Consider the following 21806-nt stretch of genomic DNA (forward strand, 5'->3'; position numbering starts at 1 on the left):
TGAAGGACAATTTCAGATTTATTTTCAGCTTGAAAATGCACCCTGCTTTATGATCATATTTCCAATTTCTATTGATGATCCCTTACTGTTTTTATAAAAGTGAAATCATTCATTTGACCAGAAAGTTAAATTATTTGGTGAAATAAAATGTTAAATACAATCAAAACAGAGCATCAAGTGACCAAGCTTAGCTTAACAGCACAAATAAAAATAAATCACAAAGAAGTTCACATTTTGATTTCAACACAAAATAAGATATTGCACTTTAAAGCTTCCAAGTAAGGTTAAGCTGTAAACGTAATCGTCTAAGATATAAAAAGTCCTCTTAAAAATAGAAAACTTCTTGACTCATTTATAAATGAGCCATATAAAAAGGTTTGCTCTCACACAGCATATTGTAAGAACGTGATTAACCAATTCAAAATATAATCTTTGGTTGCCTGTTTTTGATTTAGTGCGATGGTGTTTTAAACACTCACTGTTTCTGTATGTGAAGGCTTAAGGCACATATTATAAAATCCTTCTTCGTGATTCAAAGACACACAGCGATTCATTTAGTGCGGCCTTGATCTGAAATGACTCAATATCTGTGAACAAATCACAGCCAAGAATGCGAGAGTTATTCACATCTTCCCAAACTCTAACCACACTTCAAGGCCTCTCCCTTTGACACATTTTTTCTGCCTTAAAGAGATCCACTCCAGGCCGTTTACTACATAGCTTCTCTATGTAGTACATTAATACATGAATTTTACCTGCAAAACTGCTGAATACAGAGGGAAGAATTTCAGGTTTTCCCTCCAAACGACATCGACGAGTTCTTACAGTAAAATAAACTAAACTCATAGACATAATAAAAGTCAGAGTGTCCATCTGTTTGTGCTCACGTGCGCATGAAGAGCTTCATTAGTCCGGCTTCATGCAGCTTCTGCCACAGCTTCATTTCCATGCGCATGTCATGGTTGGCATAGAAATGCACAGGATGTCGCACTTTGTCATAGTAGTGGTCTGAATACAAATTGTAGTCAGGGGTCATGAACCCGTAAGCATCAACCTGTAAACAACAAACATCAATGTTAATACTAATATACATTTGAAGACAAAGAAGTATGCAATTTAATACTCAAAGAAAATGTATTACGTTTTTTCTTACATCTTTTATCACAATTTTAGGAGCAAATATTCAGTGAGTGGCACTCAAGGGATGATCAGTTTTATTAGAAACATCTTATTACTCAGCTTGATGTTGGAGGTGTGCGATACTGATGTCTGCTTTATTTATAGAGCACATTTAAAAACAACAGTTGACCAAAGTGCTTTACAAAACAGCCAATATATACAATTGAAATTAAATATTATAGGTGATACTGTAAAATGTATATTAAATATGTATAAATGTTGATGCATCCCTTCATCTACAGTATTTAATACAGTAGCCCATGTTCAGATGACATATGTGAGGTACTGTAAGTGTGAGTCAACAGTGTTCAATGTTTAGCAAACTTCGCTACTGTAGACGCTTGTCTACAGTCTAAGGTGCAATATAGTTAAATTCTTTCTTATCAGTGTGCACATCCTTGTCTAAATGGACAGAGGAGGATTATGGGTGTTACTAAACATTTAACTCTTAAGTACACTGTGAAAGGAAGAGTTCACCCAAGGAGACAATTCAGTTACTATTTAATCATCCTGGTGCTGATCTAATTAAACATGAAGCACAAGGCCTAGAAAGGCTTAGAGATTTCCTTTTTTTGGTTTGAAAAAGAAAGGTTAAATCAGTAAACACTTTTATTTGGGTAAACAATCCCTTAAAAAACATGTTTGCATATCCTCTCAGGGCTTAGTGGCCACACGTGGACAGCACATTTTAGCTCTTAAGTGGCTGTTTAAAATACTTTGAATGATTTATATTTTGTTTCAGACATACAGTGTCATCCTGCAACTGTTTTGCATCATATGAAATGTCCCAAACACTATTTTATTTGTCAAAAAGGCAAAAAATTTTTTTTTTTACTCTCTGATAGTCAAAAAATGTTCAAAAAATATGTTTGTGGTTTTAATGTATTAAAAAACAGTCTGGAAAAAGTGTCTTATATAAATCTGGACCACGAGTCCACATATATGAATATCAGTTTTCTCCAAAAGACTTCATGTCAAAAGATGATACTTAGGTTTTATTCTAATTAGATTCCAATAAGCCCAAATAGCGACGAAAAATAAAAAAATGCATGTAAAAAAAAAACAGCTTGGGCCTTAAGAGGATATTTAAAAACAAAAAAATAACAAAAAAATGAAACAAACCTGGTCACATGTATGAATAGCAGCCAGAAGCATTACTGCCCCTGTAGACGGTCTGTAAATTTTTTTTGCGCCTGTGTTTAGAAGATTTGAACGCAGAAACCTAAAAGTAAAGAATAAACTTAGATATTCACATACAATGAAAGATAAAACTACATAACATGCCTACTACACATAAAACATGATGCTTTATGGTTAACTGAAATATTATTTGCTGTCAAATATTTATATATAATGACCACTGATATGTATAGTTGACCGCTGCACATGAAACAGATTTTCAAAATAATTTCAAAATCATTTTCATTTATTTCTATACTTTTTTACAAGGTTGGTGTCGGTAAGATACAACAAAAATAATAATAATTTATTAATTTCAAAAGAAAGGCTGCATTTATTCATTCATTTTTTTTCAGCTTAGTCCCTTTATTCATCAGGGGTCGCCACAGCGGAATGAACCACCAACTTATCCAGCATGTTTTACAGAGCGGATGCCCTTCCAGCTGAAACATCCATACACACTCATTCACACACACTCATTCTTGCCAATTTAGCTTATTCAGTTCACCTACATCACATGTCTTTGGACTGTGGGGGAAACAGGAGCAACCGGAAAAGACCGACGCCAACACAGGAAGAACTTGCAAACTCACAGAACCAGTCCCCAGCCAGGACTCGAACCAGCAACCTTCTTGCTGTGAGGCGACAGTGCTAACCATTGAGCCACCGTGCCACCATGCTGCATTTAATTGATTTACATTTAATTTAATTGTTTGAAATATTTGACTTTAATCCTTTAAACTTTCTATTTTTATCTGTTTTGAATTATTAATTATATTCTTTGAACATTACTTTTTGAGCAATAATAAGTACTAATACTAATAAATATTAATACTACTACTACTGATAATAATAATGATAATAATAATTGGTTTATTAAGCACAACATCGGCATATTAATGTATAAAAATTATTTCTGTTTTTTATCATGTGGCTCTGGAGTAAAGACAGGTCAAAAATGATCTTTGCCACCAAAAGAGAGATTTAAATTAATAATTTAATAATAATTTGATTCAAATTAATAATAAATGAATAATATTTGTTAACTACAGACACCAAAACAGTTTAAACAGCAAGTGTATTTCATAAGTAGCCATAAATAAATTGGATAATGTGCAGTCAGATGCTTTATACCTCCTGATCTCCCTGTTTAGGATTATTTTTGACAAATTTTTAAAAAGCGACAGGCTCCATGTACATAAATCTGTAGTCTACTGTACACTACCAGTCAGAAGTTTGGGGTCAGTAGGATTTTTAAATGTTTCTCCTGCTCACCAAGGCTGCATTTACAATTTGTGAAATGTTATTGTATAGTGCAAATTGTGAAATGTTATTGTACTATAAAATAACTGTTAAAAAGCAGTTTATAATTTAATGAAATAATTTATTCCAGTGATTTTAAGGGTGAATTTTCAGCTTCATTACTCCAGTCTTCAGGAATCACATGATCCTTCAGATATCACTCAAATATTTATTATTATTATTATTATTAATGGTAATAGCAATAAAATGACTAGAGTAATAATTTAATTTGAAACTACATACTACAAAAAAACAGTTATTATATTTTTTTTATTTAACAAATGCTGCCTTGATGAAAACTGACCCCAAACTTTTGACCGGTAGTCTGTGTCTGCAAAGCTTACCTGTTTCTGAGGTATCGGATGAAATCTGGGTGATAGATTTTGAATTTCTCCACTGTCACATCTTCACCAAAATATTTAGGAGGTCTGAAAGAGAAACGTAATTAAACTGAGTGTGAATTATCTGTATATAGTGCTCTATATTAAATAAACATGACAGCAACACTGCTATTTCATCTTCTAAATCTATTTCTCTTGTCTTTTAAAAGTTAAAATGTACAAAAGCAAAACAAAAACAGCTAAACTGTAGTAGTGATCACGGATACAGGAACTTGTCAGTTTACATAAGAATGTTTTATTAAGTGATATTTACTTATTGCTGCGCTCGGGGCCTTTCTCAATTATTGTATGAGTGGAAGCTGCCTTCATGAGAATGTAATCTCGGTCATGGTCTGGCAGGAATATGTACCTGGTCTCCTGCACAGATGAAGATAAAGAGAAAAAGAGACGATTAGCAACAATTGACACAAGTTTGAGCTCCAGCAAAGGCATACAGTAGCTTGAATGCACTGTGATAAATACGTGTTCCATATAGTGTTTTGCAGAGAAAAAGTGCAGTCATTGAACAGGAAAGAATTTTTCTAGTACACAGGAGCCAAGCACATGTTTATATTGTGAAAAGCTGTGCATTCAAATGTACGTGCCCATTAACTCTTTATCAGACAAAGAAGAATTTAACTTCTTTGACAATGGTTATAATATTCATTCATTCATTCATTCATTCATTTTCTTTTCAGCTTAGTCCCTTTATTAATCTAGGGTCGCCACAGCTGAATGAATTGCCAACTTATCCAGCATATGTTTTATGTGGCGGATGCCCTTCCAGCTGCAACCCATCTCTAGGAAACATCCATCCGAAAAAATGTTATCTCAACATGTCGACAATATGGTTAATTATTAGAAAATAATAATAGGCACTATCAAAAGTAATAAGCAATAGTTTATAATGATGAACTACTAATATTTTAAAGATATACTTCAAGAATCAAGTCACAATTGGATTGAATACAGTCAAATCTGAATAGCTCTTCACAGCTTCCCAAAGAAGTCAAGAATTAAAAATTTGTTAATATTAATAATAGAATATTTACTAGTCACTATTGAAATAAGTACTAGTAAGTTTAAGCACTAGTGGTGCGAAAATAACAGTACATTTTAAATTAAATGTTAAAACAGCTTGCTATAATTGAAAAAAAAGGTTCTCTCTTTGTGAGACAATAACTCCATTTATAACTGCTATAGTAAACACTACATTAAACGGAATAATATATCATAATAGGGGCTTTTTAATGAATTTCACACCAAATCAAAATCTGTCTTTCAGTCAAATGACTGTATTTGGCATTACAGTGTATTGTCAGTATTTGTAACTAGTCAGACAGCAGTTGTTTTACCTTGGATATGGGTGGACCACTGTAGCCTACGCCAGCATAGCTACGCATGGAATTTCTCATAGTGTTGGTTGAAAATGTGTAGAATGATGTGCGGGATCCCACATCCTTCTCAAATCCATTAAGAGCCGCACCGTTCACCCTACAAATGAGAGACAGTCGCATAGAAGCATTGCAATGTCTCTCAATGAATAAGTGTTTCCTTCATTATAAGAAACTGACATTAAATTACAGGAACATAAACTGAAACAGTGATTTAAAAATGATACAGATCTCCTACTAATGACCAATCTCCTCACCTGAACACATAGTCATGTGCATCAATCTCCGTGCCTTTTCTTGATCCATTCAATATTCCACCATTTCCCACCACAGCACAGCGGATGCACTCAGATTTATTCGTTCTGCTCTCCCAGTCATCAAACATCAAGTGGTTTGCGGTCGTATTTAAAATTCTCAATGAGCTCTTTAACACTGTAAACAACAGACACCAAATTAAACAAACCCAGGGAAAAGGCTGGCAATAATACTTGTTTCTATTTTTCCTGTAACACTATCTTGTTATTTCTGTAAAAGTTCAATAGAGTGATCAAAAATATAATAATAATTAAACAAACCCTTTTATCCATTTTATGTTACTTGCATTACAGAAATTGCATTATGTAATTGCAAGTAAAATCACAAAAAAATTAACTATAGATTAGTACAGTATAGTACAGAATTTCAAATAATTAATACTGATTAAATAATTGTAGTATTTTTAACATATAATCAATGAATCTACGTATTTTAACATATAATCAATGAATCTACACATTTTTAACATATTTTTTTTACTAACTTATAATAACCAATTTTTATCATCTTTGTCATGATGACAGTACATAGTATTTTCTATTTATTTTTGCAAGATATCCAGTATTAGGCTGTTAACTGGGTTCATTACATAAACTTAACTTTGGCAACAGTGTTTTTTCTCTTGTAGCCAATCAAAATAAAATCTTAAGTGGGGCAATAATATTGACTTTTATTTTATTTTTTAATGAAAAACATATTTTATCCCAGCCAAATGAAAAGTAGTAAGACTTTCTCTGGAAGAAAACAAAATAGCAAATTCTGTGAAAAATTCCCTTGCTCTGTTAAACACCACTTGGGAAACTATGGATGGATGGATGGATGTAAATGGGATATCTAGATAAATAGATGAACAGATGAAAATTTGATGAATGGATGATGAGTGATTGACTGATACTGATACTAAAATGATTGATTGGTTCTAAAGTGATAAATAGATAGATAGATGGACAGACGGACGGACGGACAGACAGATGGATAGATGGATTTATAGACAGACAGATAGATGATAGACAGACAGACAGACAGACAGACAGACAGACAGACAGACAGACAGACAGACAGACAGACAGACAGACAGACAGACAGACAGACAGACAGACAGACAGACAGACAGATAGATAGATAGATAGATAGATAGATAGATAGATAGATAGATAGATAGATAGATAGATAGATAGATAGACTAAATATTGGCAAAAAATCACCATTTAATTTGATACAAAAACTAGATTGACACGTAATCGTTTTTTAAATAACAAGAAAATACCAAAATTTACATTCAATAGGTTTAATATCGTATTTGCAGATTGATTATGGTAGTCAATAGTTCTGATACTGTAATTAATCTAGCTTTTTTCCATGGTGCCATGCTACCTAGTCCTTTATAGTTTTTTTGTTTTTTGAGTGATGACATTTTCCATCTCACTGTCTCTTTTTTAAAACACAAAATTAATGGCACAATAATGGCTACATCACATGACTTCTTGGACAAAACAAACAAGCAAAACAAAAGCACTCTGTGCAAGCGAATGATCATTTGATAGGAAAACTCACCTTCAACATCAACACTTCCCCAGCCGTGTGCTCCAGCATAGTGACTCAAGCGCTGATACTCTTCTGTGGTGAAATGCTTTGCCCACTGAAGCACTGGAATACTGTGCAAAAATTTCTCAGCAAACGGACTCTGAGGCACAAGCTTCCTAATGCTTGTGGGACAGTTCTGCAGTAAAGAGAGAAGCGGGTGAATCTGTATCAGAGCAATAGAAAATGACAGTTTAAAGTAGCAAGTGTACTTGAAAAGTTGGACCTGCTTTTTACACGCATTGCTTTATTATAACAATAAAAATAGCAATATTGTGATTTATATTATATTACAAAACATTATATTATATTATATTATATTATATTATATTATATTATATTATATTATATTATATCATATTATATTATATTATATTATAATAATATATTATATTATATTATAATATATTAAATTATATTATATTTATTATATTATATTATATTATATTATATTATATTATATTATATTATATTATATATTATATTATATTATATCATATTATATTATATTATATTATATTATATTATATTATAATAATATATTATATTATATTATAATATATTAAATTATATTATATTTATTATATTATATTATATTATATTATATTATATTATATTATATTATATTATATTATATTATATTATATTATATTATATTATATTATATTATCACAAAACTCAAAAAAACAAAACCTTGAAACCTAAATATTTTGTATTAAACTTGTAAAAGTATTGTGAAAAATATTCTCACTTTTGATTGACTCAATGCATCGTTTTTCATACAATATCTTATTTTACACAAATAACACTAATCAAACTTTTAAGTTATTTTTCGTACTCTAGAGCAGATGATTTCAAGCAGTCTCAGCAGACTTCTGCTGGCTCTTCCCTTCATTTGAATGACCATTAAATTTGAATGAGCATTGCGTTTGTACAAACACTTGAATGAAAGAGAATTTAAGCAGGTGGCTTGTGAAAATGAAGCAAAAAACCACAAACAGACACTCACTGTTTGTAGAGGAACGTCATCTGTGGCATACTGGTCACCAAAAAAGTCTGGTATGAAGGGTTTTGCCTCAGTTTTTGGCACTGGCTTTATGAAGTTTGCATTTGGATTTAGTTGATCAGACTTTGCATTGTTGTCTAATGCAGATGAATCCTGAACATCTGATTGCTGGACTGAATTTTGCTCCAGTACTTCATTTGTTTCCACTTCATTTCCAGTAGAAAGCTGAAAACCCGGAGAACTGTTGTTATTCTTCACCGGAAATAACCTGTGGGCAAAAAAAGTTTATTTAGTTGTTTCTTTTTCATTGGGAGCAGAAAAGACGAACGGTACAGGTGAACAGTACAGCAATATTACACTGTTAAGCAAACAAAAACACAACAGATGTTTTTATCAGCTGTCTTGATATCCAATACATAAGCAAACACGTCTTGATGAAAACATGTAAGCGATGTATGTCTGTTTATGACTTAATTACTTGAGCAGATGATTCACAAGTGAACAGATGATCAAATCTAAATATATCTGATGCACAGTGGGCAATAAAAAACTGTGTTTTACTTTACTACTGTGCTTAAGTATTTTTATTACATTTACATAAATTTTATATTCAAATGGCCAAAATTACAAGTTTCAGTCTTTTAAATGCGATTAATCGCGGTTCATTAAAAAAAAGTGTGATTAGTTAATTTTTTTAATTGATTGACAGCACCAATATATATATATATATACACACACACACACACACATATATATATATATATATATATATATATATATATATATATATATATATATATATATATATATATATATACATACACACACAAATATATAAATTTCCATTTTGTATGCTTTACAGTATTTGTATGTACTCCCAAAATAATTCCTTCTAAATCTGCAGTTTTTTTTTTTTTTTTTTTTTTTACAAAATTGTGTGCATAATTAGCAAGAAATGTCTACAGATTATGTCTGGTCCAAGTAATTATAAACATCTAGTTCAAAAGTCCTTAAATTTCCTCAACGCTTTTTTTTTTTTGTCTATACACTACCTGAAAAAGTCTTGTCACCTATCCAAGTTTTAAGAACAACAAATAATAACTTAACAAATAATCTATCAAACATAACTCCTAGTTAATGATTTAGTATCAGAAGTGGCTTATACGAAAGGCAAAGGCCTCTAGATTACACTTATTTTACCCAAAAAAACATGATCAGGCCTTGATTTTTAATTATTTAATTAGGACAGTAAGGACTGACTTTGTCACTTAACAGAAATAATGTACAGTATAGAATATAAAGTCATGGTGGAGTGGAAAATGAATTAATATTGTGTGACTCCCATGAGCTTGGAGGACTGCATCCATACATCTCTGCAATGACTCCAATCACTTATTAATAAAGTCATCTGACGTTCTTGCAGGACTCCCAGAGTTCATCAAGATTATTATGATTCATCTTCAATGCCTCCTCCTTCATTCCTCCCCCAAACATGCTTAATAATGTTCATTTCTGGTGAACTGGCTGGCCAATGATCGAACACCTTCTTCACTTTCAGGAACTATGATGAGGAGGCTAAAGTATGGGAGGGAGTGCTATCGTTTACCCTCTCCTGTGGCTTGTAATGTAATGGGCAGCACAAATGTCTTGATACCTCAGGCTGTTGATGTTGCCATCCACTCTGCAGATCTCTCGCACGGCCAATACTGAATGCAACCCTAAACCATGATTTTTCCTTCACTAAACTTGACAGAATTCTGTGAGAATGTTGGGTCGAATGTTGTGTCCATGTGGGTTCCAATAGGTCTTCTGCAGTATCTGTGATGATTGGGATGCAGTTCAACAAACGATTCATCAGTATTCATCTGCCACTTTTCCAAATGATCAACTAAATCAAGTTATTATTTGTTGCTATTACAACATGGATCGACGACAAGGTTTTTGTCAGGTAGTGTACATGTAATAGGAGTAGCTGTTTGTGAACAGAAAATAATGTGAACCTTTAAAGGCCAACGTGCATGATCAATTAAGGTATAAACAACACCTGTGAGAAAAGAAAAGATGCTAAACTACATATTATGAAAAAACTGAATATTAGAAACCTTTAAAATATCACAATAGCAGCACTTTAAAATCTGTTTGTGTGACAGGAAACCATTCAAAGGTCACTAAAAATAATAGTAAATCAACTGCAAACACTATCATTACGAACAATTATTATACAACACTTAGCCGCAGTCCACAAATCCACTATTCCCAAACATTAAATAATTATACGCTACCTGCTCAACAGGTTTTCAAAAGGCAATTTAGAAATGCCCTGACCATCAGACCAAGTTTAAATGCCAGCTACTTTCATTTCCTTTGGTTGTTTCCCCGCCAATGATGCCGGTGTTCAAATTAGAGCCGTGCCCTTTTAAAAGCATCTGGGCTACATTTCACATAACAGACCCCACTTTCAGAGCAATGATTGTGCACTTTCTTTACTGGACAAAAGCCAAGCCAAAACGCTTTTACGCCTCGCTAAACTAAAGGAAAGCTACCAGACCTGTGGATCTCATGTCATTTGTTTCCGTTCCTTACTGAAGATCAAAGTATATAACTAAGGAAAATGGATATCCCAACTGGCTTCTAGCTACAGTATACTACTTAAACATCTAAGGGAGTTTATTCCTTGCCGCTACCACTTTTAGCATCCCTCTTGGGGGCTTATGAGGCACTATAGTGAAAACAACATCTGATGTGGAAAGCGTTGTGCAACTGAACTGAAACCGAAAGGAACTTAACATGATTTTTTTTTCTCTCCGCTTGTTTCTACAGCAACAGCAAACACACTGAAATAATTAGCAAAGGAAGTGTGCAGTGTGATCACAGCATTTGAGACAAAATACACACTAACTCACAAGCTAGACACTTTTTAAAGAAAGGCTTATTAGAAATTAATCTGAAAGTGACATATTTTAACATATTTTAATGTTGATGGAGATACAATTGAAGTCAGAATTATTAGCCCCCCTTTGATTTTTATTTCTTTTTTTAAATATTTCGCAAATTATGTTTAACAGAGCAAGCACATTTTCACAGTATGTCTGATGATATTTTTTTCTTCTGGAGAAAGTCTTATTTGCTTTATTTCGATTAGAATAAAAGCAGTTTTTAATTTTTTATAAATCATTTTAAGGTCAAAATTATTAGCCCTTTTAAGCTATATTTATTTCTGATAGTCTACAGAACAAACCATCTTTATACAATAACTTGCCTAATTACCCTAACCTGCCTAGTTAACCTAATTAACCTAGTTAAGCCTTTAAATGTCACTTTAAGCTGTATAGAAGTGTCTTGAAAAATATCTAGTCAAATATTATTTACTGTCATCATGGCAAAAGAGATGAGCTATTAAAACTAATATGTTTAGAAATGTGTTGAAAAAATCTTCTCTCCGAAATTGTGGGAAAAAATAAACAGAGGGAGAAATAATTCTGACTTTAACTGTACATTAAAATAGGTCTGATAGTCCATTAAAATGTTTAATTTTGAGTAGTTTCTTAGTTTCTTTTAAATGTATAGTTTTAAAATATGACTGTAATTACTCTGTTCAAGTTTTTTTTTTTATGATTTCGACATATATTATCAAAATTAACTGTAATTTATTCTATTTGAATATAGTATTGAAGGTAATTTAATCCTCAAAGGGCAAACAGGAATTTTCAGCATCATTACTATAATCTTCAGTGTCACCTGATCCTTGAGCAATCGTTCTTATCTTGATTTGGTGCTCTTGAAACATTTATGAGGAACAAAATGGGCGACACTGTGGCTCAGTGGTTGGCACTGTCGTCTCACAGCAAGAAGGTCGCTGGTTCGAGTCCCGATTGGGTCAGTTGGCATTTCTGTGTTAAGTTTGTATGTCTCCCTGTGTTCACCTTGGTTTCCTCTGGGTGCTTCTTTTCCCCAAGTCCAAAGTCATGCGCTTTATGTGAATAAACTAAATTGTCCTCAGTGTATAAATGTGCATGTGAATAAGTGTGTATGGATGTTTCCCAGTACCGTGTTGAAGCTGGAGGGGCATATGTAAAACATATGCTGGATAAGTTGGTGGTTCATTCTGCTGTAGTGACCCCTGATGAATAAAGGGACTAAGCCGTAGGAAAATTAATAAATGAATGATCTGAAAAGAAACTTCAGCTACAAAAGTAGGTTGGGTTTTTGCACCAAGTCAAATTCTCTTTAAGACCATGCAGAATAAAATTACAGAATTATTAAGAGCTAAACACTGACGTTTTTTAATTCCCCATGCAGCAGCAAAAAAGAAAAAAATAAATAAAAAGACATGCCCAATCAAAAAAAAAAAAAAAACTAAATCTAATTAGTTACTTCTTAGACACATATTTGAATTAATGTCAAAACATAATTACATTATATAATTACTTCAAAAAATAACTCTATAAAAATTGCATAAACTACATTAGGGTTGCACAATATATTGTTTCAGCATCGATATCGCAATGTGTGAATCCGCAATAGTCATAACGCAAGATATACAATGTTGAGTCTAAATTATAGTTGACCAGGAGCTACAGTATTGTATTTAATCGCTGACTTTATATAATTTATGCAAAAAAATAAAACATTTCTTACTTGGAATTATTGTCTCATTTCTAGTCCAAATATCTACATTTCTTAGTGAAAACGATCATTTCCTTAAAAGAAGCAAAATCTCTTAATTTTCACTTATTCCTTAATATTCACTTATGAAAACTAACCAATATTTTTACTTACTCTGAGAATATTTGGATTAGAAAAAAGACAAAAAAATAAAAAGAGCTTTTTTTGCATTGTAATTATTCAATTTCTGTACGCGAATACTGTTCGACTCCCCAGAAAACCATCAAATAAAGCTGTTCAAACCATCTTCTGATTGGTTTAGGGATGATTAAAGTGTAAGGGATCATGTAATTACACATATTTATTCCAATGTGTTTACAAGCATGAATAAGAACAATGTAAAAACGTGTATTTACACAAGTACATTGTAACAAACATTGTAAATACATTTTTGCTGACTTAACTTTTTTTAATTGAATCAAATTAACTTAGTCAACTTAAAGTCTGACTTTATAAGTATAACAAAAAAAAAAAGAAACCTGATTTACTCATTAAAATATGGTAAAGCAACAAAATAGTTGTTGTGTTGATTTTTTGTCAATATTTTTTTTTACAGTGAATGATTAATTTCACTGTAAGTACATACTAGTTAAGGCCTCCTGATATAAAGTGTGACCTAAAATTGTGTTCCTGTTTAAGTGGACACCCTGAATTATATCGTACAATTTCCCTACATTACATCTACAAGAAATGATGAGTGTTGCTCAGTAGTATTTAATTAGTTTAGAGCTTTGACACTCACTAAAGATGACATAAGATAAGTGACTAGATATATTACTGGAATGTGCTTTGAGAAATGACAGCTGCCTCTGTCAGTGTCAAAGTTTCAGCAAAAGCTAAACCAGTGTTGTTTAGTTCTTGAAAAATAAATGCTTTTGTAAGCTTACTGATCTGACAGAGTCTTCATCTCATGCCTGTGCATATAATTCATTTAGTTTTGGTTGCACTATTTCACTTTGTCCTTGTTACAGTTAATAGTCCATTGACAACATGTACATACTGTACAAAGTAGCAAGGACATGATAAAATAAAGCCTTGCATAATTTCTGTAGGGGAAGAAAACAATACTGAATTTATAAAGCATAGCATGTGTACAAATTTAAGAACCTACAGAAAGATTGACAAGGTACTGTAGTTGTAGTTTTTATCACTTGATTTTGTTGTAGTGCAAAGAAATTAGAAAAAATCTAAAGAACTCTTTGAATAATGGATAAGTTCTATGGATGTTAAATATTCTTGTTAAACTTTTATTTACAGGAGTGTAGAAGGACACAGTGCATTTTTAGAGATATTGAAAAGATAATATACAGTAGTCAACAATTGAAGTGGATCATAAAAGTTTTCAAAGTTCTCCCAAGACCATAGTGGGTGTTGTTCAAAAGTGTTTTGGGCAATTTTGCTGAAAGAGGATCCACTTTAAATGTTGACTACTGTAAATACTTCAAAGCACAATACAATGACATTCTTGTTTAATGGAAAGGATCCAAGAATGTCAAAGTTTCATAATTGAATTTGTATTTATTTTTAGGATTGTTTATAGGATTGTTTCCAGATACCACATGAAAGTCTTTTACTGAAAAGTTCTAGCCCACCACCCCCGCCCCTTTTCCATACAGACATCTTAAACTTTTTCAATCTATAGCACTTTTACAATGTAGATTGTGTCAAAGCATATTGACATACTATTAAAAACACCTTTTGTTCTTATGTTAGCTGGCTTCCATTACCGTCCCGCTCTCTAAACCATACTCCCTTCTGGGTCATGGCACCAACGAACTGACCTTCATTACAAACAAGCACTATGACATTTTTTAAGTCACTCTAAGAATTGTTTTATTATATATATTTTTTATTTTTATTTGTTTTAATTGGGTCCCGCACATATTAAGTGACCTTACCTACACATACTTACTTTGAAAAAAATAAATACAGTGCATTACTGTGTTCATAATGTATTGGAGAAAACTTTGGGTGTTATTGAGGGTAAAGGCTGATTTAATCTTCTGCATCAAGCGCACACGTATGATACGGCGCAGCTTTCACGTGGTCGATTAGCCCTACATGTTGCAGTGAGTGTGGGTGGGGCTGAGAGCCAAGGCAGAGTAGTGAGCCTGATGGAGTGAGTGTTTACAAGTATATAGTACTGTGGAGAAAATTCAGCTGGAGACTTTTGTTTTGTGTTTACCTCATGATTAACGTGCATGTCCTAGAATTACCACCTCTGAATGAGCGAGTTTGAGCTGCTTGTATTGTACATAACAATAAAAACACCCGCGAAGAACCTCAACACAGAGAAACACAAAAGCCTAACTGCCACCTAGTGTTTCGGAAGTGTTATTGCAGAGCAACACAAACAGCACGCAGAAATATAAATGCAAGACTAAAAGCGGGTGGGTCACAGCGATCACTCTACGCAGAAGTATGAATCGGCCTTTAGGTTAGGAAATAGTTTGGTGGTTTGGGTAGGTTTAAGGATGATTAAGGTATAAGTGATGGGTCAACCGTTTAATTAGACATGGGACGACAACCACTTTCAAGGTTAACCGTGGTTTGAAAAAGTCATGGTTTTAAAACTGCCAAAGTTTTCTGCTGAATTTTCTATCTTTTTTTTTTGTTTTTCAGGACAACAGTATCTCCAGCAGAAAAGATCTCCAATGGCTCTGTTTTAAATTGTACAGAAATATGTATTTTTGAAACAAATAAAGACAGCAGAATTATTAATTCAATAATTTATTTCAATTATTTAGCCTGACATCTTAGCAGACACACGTTACATCATAAGACGTTAATATTAGGTTAGATGTAGTTCGAGACGTCAGGTTACCAAAATTCAAAGTCCAGTCAGCGTCTAAAAACAACGTTAATTTGCCATTCAATAAAGACTTCAAATGATGTTTATATTTGGTTGATTTTAGGTTGTGTTAGAAAGTGACCAAAATCCATTGTTGAGCCAACATCTTAAACCAACGTCATATTGACGTCAAATACTGACATTTATTCGTCATGTATGGCAACCAAAATTAAACATCTGATGGACGTGATAGTGGTAACGTCCACACAACATCAAGCTGTAACATCATTAGACGTTAATATTTGGTTGATTTTAGGTTGGATGTTAGACATTGACATCGGGCCGACATTGTGTTCTGACGTCAACCCGATTTTTAGTTACAAACAAAATGCAACGTCCCCACGACATTGGGGTATGATGTCAATCTGACGTCATTTTGACATCCTGTACCTGCTGAGATCATAACTGTTCAAAAATATTTGAATATTTTGTTTCTTAAAATACAGCAACAAAACTATCTAAAATTAAACAGCTCCAAGACTGAGATTTTACTTATTGGCACATCCTCTAATGTTAAGAGATGTGGCAATCTCAAGTTAACAGTTGATGAATCTCTTTTAACTCCTTCTATGCAGGTGCGAAATCTTGGTGTCCTCTTTGATGCTCAGCTTAGCCTCAAACCTCATCTTAAACAGTTAACAAAAACTGCATTTTATCACTTACGCAACATTGCCCGCATCCGTCCTTTTCTCTTAACACCAGATGCTGAAAAGCTTGTCCATGCTTTTATTACGTCTCGTCTAGATTTTTGTAACTCTTTATTTGGGGGTCTGACAGCCAATTCACTTAAGACCTTACAATATGTTAAAAACTCAGCCGCACGTGTGTTAACTCACACATCATCTCGCACTCACATTACTCCTGTTCTTCAGCAGTTACACTGGTTGGCTTCTTTTAATATGTATATTTTTATCATTATTATCATTCTAACTTTTTGTGTATTTCATGTTCTTCTGTGTGTTGATGCTCTTGTTAGTGCTTTGAGTTTGAGAAAAGCGCAATATAAATAAAATGTATTATTATTATTATTATTCAAAAAGGGAAATTTTTTTGTTTTTGTCCAGACATTTAAAAAGAATATATATTAAAGCAGTAATCACTATACCGTGACCCGTGATATTTTTATCCATCATACCGTCAGATTCTTATACCGGCCCATACTTAAGTGTAATTATTATGGCAACTACATAAATTAATTACAATGTAATTACATGCATGCATAAAAACAATGTAAAAATGTGTTTTTACACAAGTACATTGTAGCAAATGATTATTTTTATTGTAAGTACATGTCAGTAAAGGCCACTTAATATAAAATTTGACCTAAAATTCTGTTCCTGAAACCAACAACTTAACAACTATTACTTTACTATTTAAATGATGACTTATTTACAGAAGTACAATAGGGTATATGCACACAGACTTTTAATTTTAGTTAGCCAGCCCCAGCGCTTCCTGTGAATTGTCATCCCATACAAAATCGCTGTGTTTAAGATCTGATTTCTTTTTAAAACAGCGATCTTCAATGCCTGGCTGAGATACGATATAAAGTGGGTATCAATATAAACAAGAATTACTGCATTGAATTGTAATTTTATATCTTTAAAATATATATATATATATATATATATATATATATATATATATATATTAATTGTACCACAGTATTTACAATGAAATTTCTAGGGTGCTGCTAATGACGTTGCCTGCGTTATAATAGTTTCGTCTCTTTTCACGGTTTAACAACCAAATGTATGCTTAAGTCTATTTAACTGATTATACTTTAATTACATTACGAGATCGATGCACTAAAAGGAACCTTATGAAATTGAAAACAGTCACACAAAGCTTTCAACGGATGTTCACCATTGGCTGAAAAACACTAGCTGTGCATACTGTGTGGTTTCAAAGCCTGTTAATGAGCTAAATGTTCTCACCTGTAATGTTTTATGGTAAAGCTCTGGAGGGTCAAGACTTGCCATGGCACTTGGATCTGCATAGCCACGCACACAACAATTAATGCTAGCAATGCGATGCCCAATAACCCAATGAACCATAGCAGAAGCCTCTTGGGTAGCGGGCCTGTCATCGTGCTACTTTCCTCGCGCACCAGTTGCTGAGTCTTCCCCAGAACGCCTGGTCACCTTGTAAGCACATGAGCGTTCTCCTGAGGAAGGGTTGGAGTAGTGTTTTGATGAAATCGGGGTTTTAAGGCACTCCTCGAGGGGAAGGGGTGACGGGGTCGCTGCCAGTTAATTAGTTCGGTTTGAGCTCCAGCTTTCACGTGTGGGAGTCTCCGGATGTCTGTATGAGGAGAAAGAAGACAAGGGAGTGAAACATCACATGGATAGTTCTATGTAGTAATCCTGTTTTAATTAAAGGGCCTGAAAAAACAGAAAAATGTGATCCCGGTTTCCAAGTGCACCTTTGCTCAAAGAGCATTTCAGATGCTAATTAACGGTGTCAGAAAAAGCCCAGTTGGATTTGACAAAGAAGGGATCGAGAGCGAGCGGGTGAAAGACTGAATGAGTAAGCATGAAATTACCCATGCAGACAAAAATGTGAGCATTTTCTGAGATGTATAAAGAAGTAGGTGAAGGAAAGACTGAGGTATGGTGGTACGACTGCTTGTTAGTAATTCTCTTCTGAGTAGTGGTTGCTCTGGGAAACCAGAATTACTCCCTCAGGAAATATTTCCTGTGACCACATCTCCTGCTGATGTGTCTGGAAACACGTAACTTATCAAATCACTTTGTGTGCTGTCAAGTATGCAACAAGTTTGGCCATTTTAGTTAAAACAAGCCTTTGACTACAAGAGAATCCCATTAATGCAAATAGAACTACATTAACAACTAGCTGAAAGTCATTTGGGTAGATCTAGTAATATAAGTTTACAATACCTTTGGTATGTTTTTTAGCATTCATGAATTAGTCATGAACTTACCCTTAAGGTTTAAAAATCACTAAGAACTATAAGTGAAAAGCAGAGGTGTAAAGTAACAGATTGATTATTAAATTACTGTTATTGAGTCGTTTTTCTCAAAAATTGTAATTTACTAAGTAGTTTTAAAAATGTAAACTTTTACTTTCATTCAGTACACTTTTAGTGCAAAATTGATACGGTTACTGCACTACTTTCCTTCAACCTGCAGTCACTACTTTATTTTTTCTTGTCTATGGGAATTCAAATTCAGTCCTGTGAATCCTGTCCAATTGAATCGCAAATAGAAGGTAAATCGCATCATAATGAACTACCTCAAGACATGGGCAACTTATAATTTCAGCAAACCTTTACACACATTGATCTAAAGAATGTTTAAATGCATGTCGCTGATGAAAAAATGCCAAATGTTTACTGTTTGAAGTCACCCAGCAGGCTCAAAACGCCAGCATGACGTCAGATTGAACTTGTACCCCAATGTCGTTGGGACGTCGCATTTTGTTTGAAAATGAAAATCGGGTTGACATCAAAACTCAGTCAGTCCAACCTAAACCCAACCTTAAATAAACCTAATATCAACAACGAATGAGATTACAGTTGACGTTGTGTGGACGTTACCACTATATAGTATGACTTCTATCAGATGTTGTATTTTGGTTGCCATATCTGAAAAATAAATGTCTGTATTGGACATCAATATGAAGTTGGTTTAAGATGTTGACTCGACGTTGGATTTTGGTCACTTTTTAACACAACCTAAAATCAACAAAATATCAACATGTTGCTACTGTACATCCAAATAACACTTAAATGCTGGCTAGACACTGAATTTTCGTCATCTGGCATCACAACCTAAATCTAGCCTAATATTAACATCTTACGATGTTGTGTGCCTGCTGGGCAATAACTCAATGCACTACAGAATGTTACGTTTACACACATACGCAAATTACATGTAAATGCTTCAGCTTTTTTTTTTACAGCATAATACTCCCTACTCACTACTCTTGAGTACTTTTGAAAGGTCAACGTATTACTCAAACTTAAGGTAATATTTACAATAGATACTTTTACTCTACTTGCACTACATTTTTAGGCAAGTAATGGTGCTTTTACTTAAGTATGATTTTCAGTACTCTTTCCACCACTGGTGGTCAGAATACAGAAATGGCAGGATTTTTTTTCAGTTTAATTCTTAACTGGCTCTTTCAAACTGGAGAATAAAGCTGAATTCAGAAGAACAAAGGCTCACATTATGCAGTTTTTGGGTCTTCAGAATTCTCGCTATTGTTCTTCTGTCATATGTGGAATGACAGGAATGCTATTTGCGAGAATCGATGTTTAAGAATGTAGAAATGTCCCAGAAACTTTTGCTCCGAGTCCATCTGGAGAATATAAACCCTATAAGTCAATCTCCTCTATAGGATATGCAGAAAACTGATCTTAAAAAAATAGTACTAATTAAAGAAATAAAATCTTCCAAGATGCATTAAAACTCGAGAAAAGCAAGGAAAAAAACCCAGCCTCACACTACATCCCACAAAGTAACTGTCACCATCTCGTACATTCAAAGACAGCTGGCTCGCAGCAGCCCTTTTAACTCAAGAAAAACTGAAAGATCATGTGAACGAAAGAACAAAAGAACAGTCAAAGGAGTCAGAAAAAGTATCGTACCTGAAGAGAAACTACTGTCAAGCGATGAGAGGTGAATTCGAGCAGCAGTTTGCCTACTTTAACAACACTCACACACACACTCACTCACACACACACTGAGGGAGAGCTGGAGAGGCGGCCCTATTGTGAAACAAGTAACAGCTGCTAGCAATTGGTCAACTCCTCTTCCCCCTCCCCCAAAGGAAGACATAAAACACGAGAGAAAAAAGAGAGGGATGGTTACGTGCACAACTCAGGGCTAGGTGATAACAGACCAGAGCAGCAGAGCTGAAGACAAAACAAGTCAGCTGATGTTCAAAGACAGCTTAAGGAACTTGAAAACTTGAGCATTCAGTGCATCAAAATAATGCACAAGTACAAAGAATGTCCAAAATGACATGCTGAAGGCAGCCCGTGTTCAGATATTCTGCTTTATCATACTACTTGCAGCTGCTTCATTTACATACAAGCCAGTTATCTCAACACTTTCCCACACCGCGGCCCCTCCTCATCAGGGCCCTGGTTAGAGAAAGGGTAAACGGTTGGTCAGATGAGGGCTTAGATGCATTATGAAGTAAGCAATTATAGTGTAAGTTGTGGTTAATAAATAGAAAAAACAAATGCAGTATGACAGAGAATAAGAGAAATTTGAGTCAGAATTGTGCAGGGCGAATTATCCAGCAGTCAAATGTGACTTACGGATTTAATGGGCCTGGTTAAAGAAAGGTTAAACAGTTGGTCAGATGAGGGCTTAGATGTAGGGATGTCCTGATCAGGTTTTTTTGCCCTTGAGTCCAAGTCATTTGATTTTGAGTATCTACCGATACCGAAACCCGATCCGATACTTCTATAACACATAAAAAAAGAATAAAGAAGAGCGAAGAAACAGATCCAGGATCTTCCTTTTTAAAATTGAATTCACCTTGTATAATGATGGTTTGTTCTGTAGACTATCAAAAAAAGTATAGCTTAAAGGGGCTAATAATTTTGACCTTAAAATGATTTATAAAAAATTAAAACCTGCTTTTATTCTAGCCAAAATAAAACAAATAAGACTTTCTCCAGTAGAAAAAATATTATCAGACATACTGTGAAAATGTGCTTGCTCTGTGAAACATATAAATAAATAAATAAAAAAAGAAACAATAAATCAAAGGGGGGCTAATAATTCTGACTGATCGGGAGGTAATGTCCAATTTTGATCGAGTTTGAAACCACATGATAGGCTCGATTTCAGATCATGTGAGCTGATCTGGACATCCCTTCCTACAGTAGATGCATTGTGAAGTACATAAGAATAGTGTAAGTTATGGTTAGTAAATGAAAAAAACAAATGCAGTATGAATAAGAATGCGAAAAG

The 21806-nt window shown here is 33.7% G+C and overlaps 1 protein-coding gene across 3 annotated transcripts in view; it reads right to left on the reverse strand.

The window, feature by feature from the left end:
- st6galnac (ST6 (alpha-N-acetyl-neuraminyl-2,3-beta-galactosyl-1,3)-N-acetylgalactosaminide alpha-2,6-sialyltransferase) overlaps positions 1 to 21806 on the reverse strand; it is a 27064-nt gene continuing 5258 nt past the window's right edge. Inside the window, exons 1-10 of one of the 3 annotated variants that reach the window (XM_087276806.1) lie at positions 20468 to 20567; positions 17790 to 18156; positions 8340 to 8604; positions 7304 to 7469; positions 5692 to 5866; positions 5396 to 5534; positions 4315 to 4418; positions 4005 to 4088; positions 2302 to 2401; positions 1 to 1054 (exon numbers count right to left, since the gene is read on the reverse strand). In XM_087276806.1, coding sequence (XP_087132932.1) covers positions 884 to 1054; positions 2302 to 2401; positions 4005 to 4088; positions 4315 to 4418; positions 5396 to 5534; positions 5692 to 5866; positions 7304 to 7469; positions 8340 to 8604; positions 17790 to 17941 — 1356 coding nt within the window. In that variant the 5' untranslated portion in view covers positions 17942 to 18156; positions 20468 to 20567 and the 3' untranslated portion in view covers positions 1 to 883. Of the gene's footprint in view, positions 1055 to 2301; positions 2402 to 4004; positions 4089 to 4314; positions 4419 to 5395; positions 5535 to 5691; positions 5867 to 7303; positions 7470 to 8339; positions 8605 to 17789; positions 19158 to 19208; positions 20568 to 21806 lie in introns of those variants that run through there. The other 2 variants (XM_087276808.1, XM_087276807.1) reach the window with 2 other exon arrangements.

Source organism: Danio rerio, chromosome 12, assembly GCF_052040795.2.
Source record: "Danio rerio strain M-AB ecotype USA chromosome 12, GRCz13ab, whole genome shotgun sequence".
Classification (NCBI taxonomy): domain Eukaryota; kingdom Metazoa; phylum Chordata; class Actinopteri; order Cypriniformes; family Danionidae; genus Danio; species Danio rerio.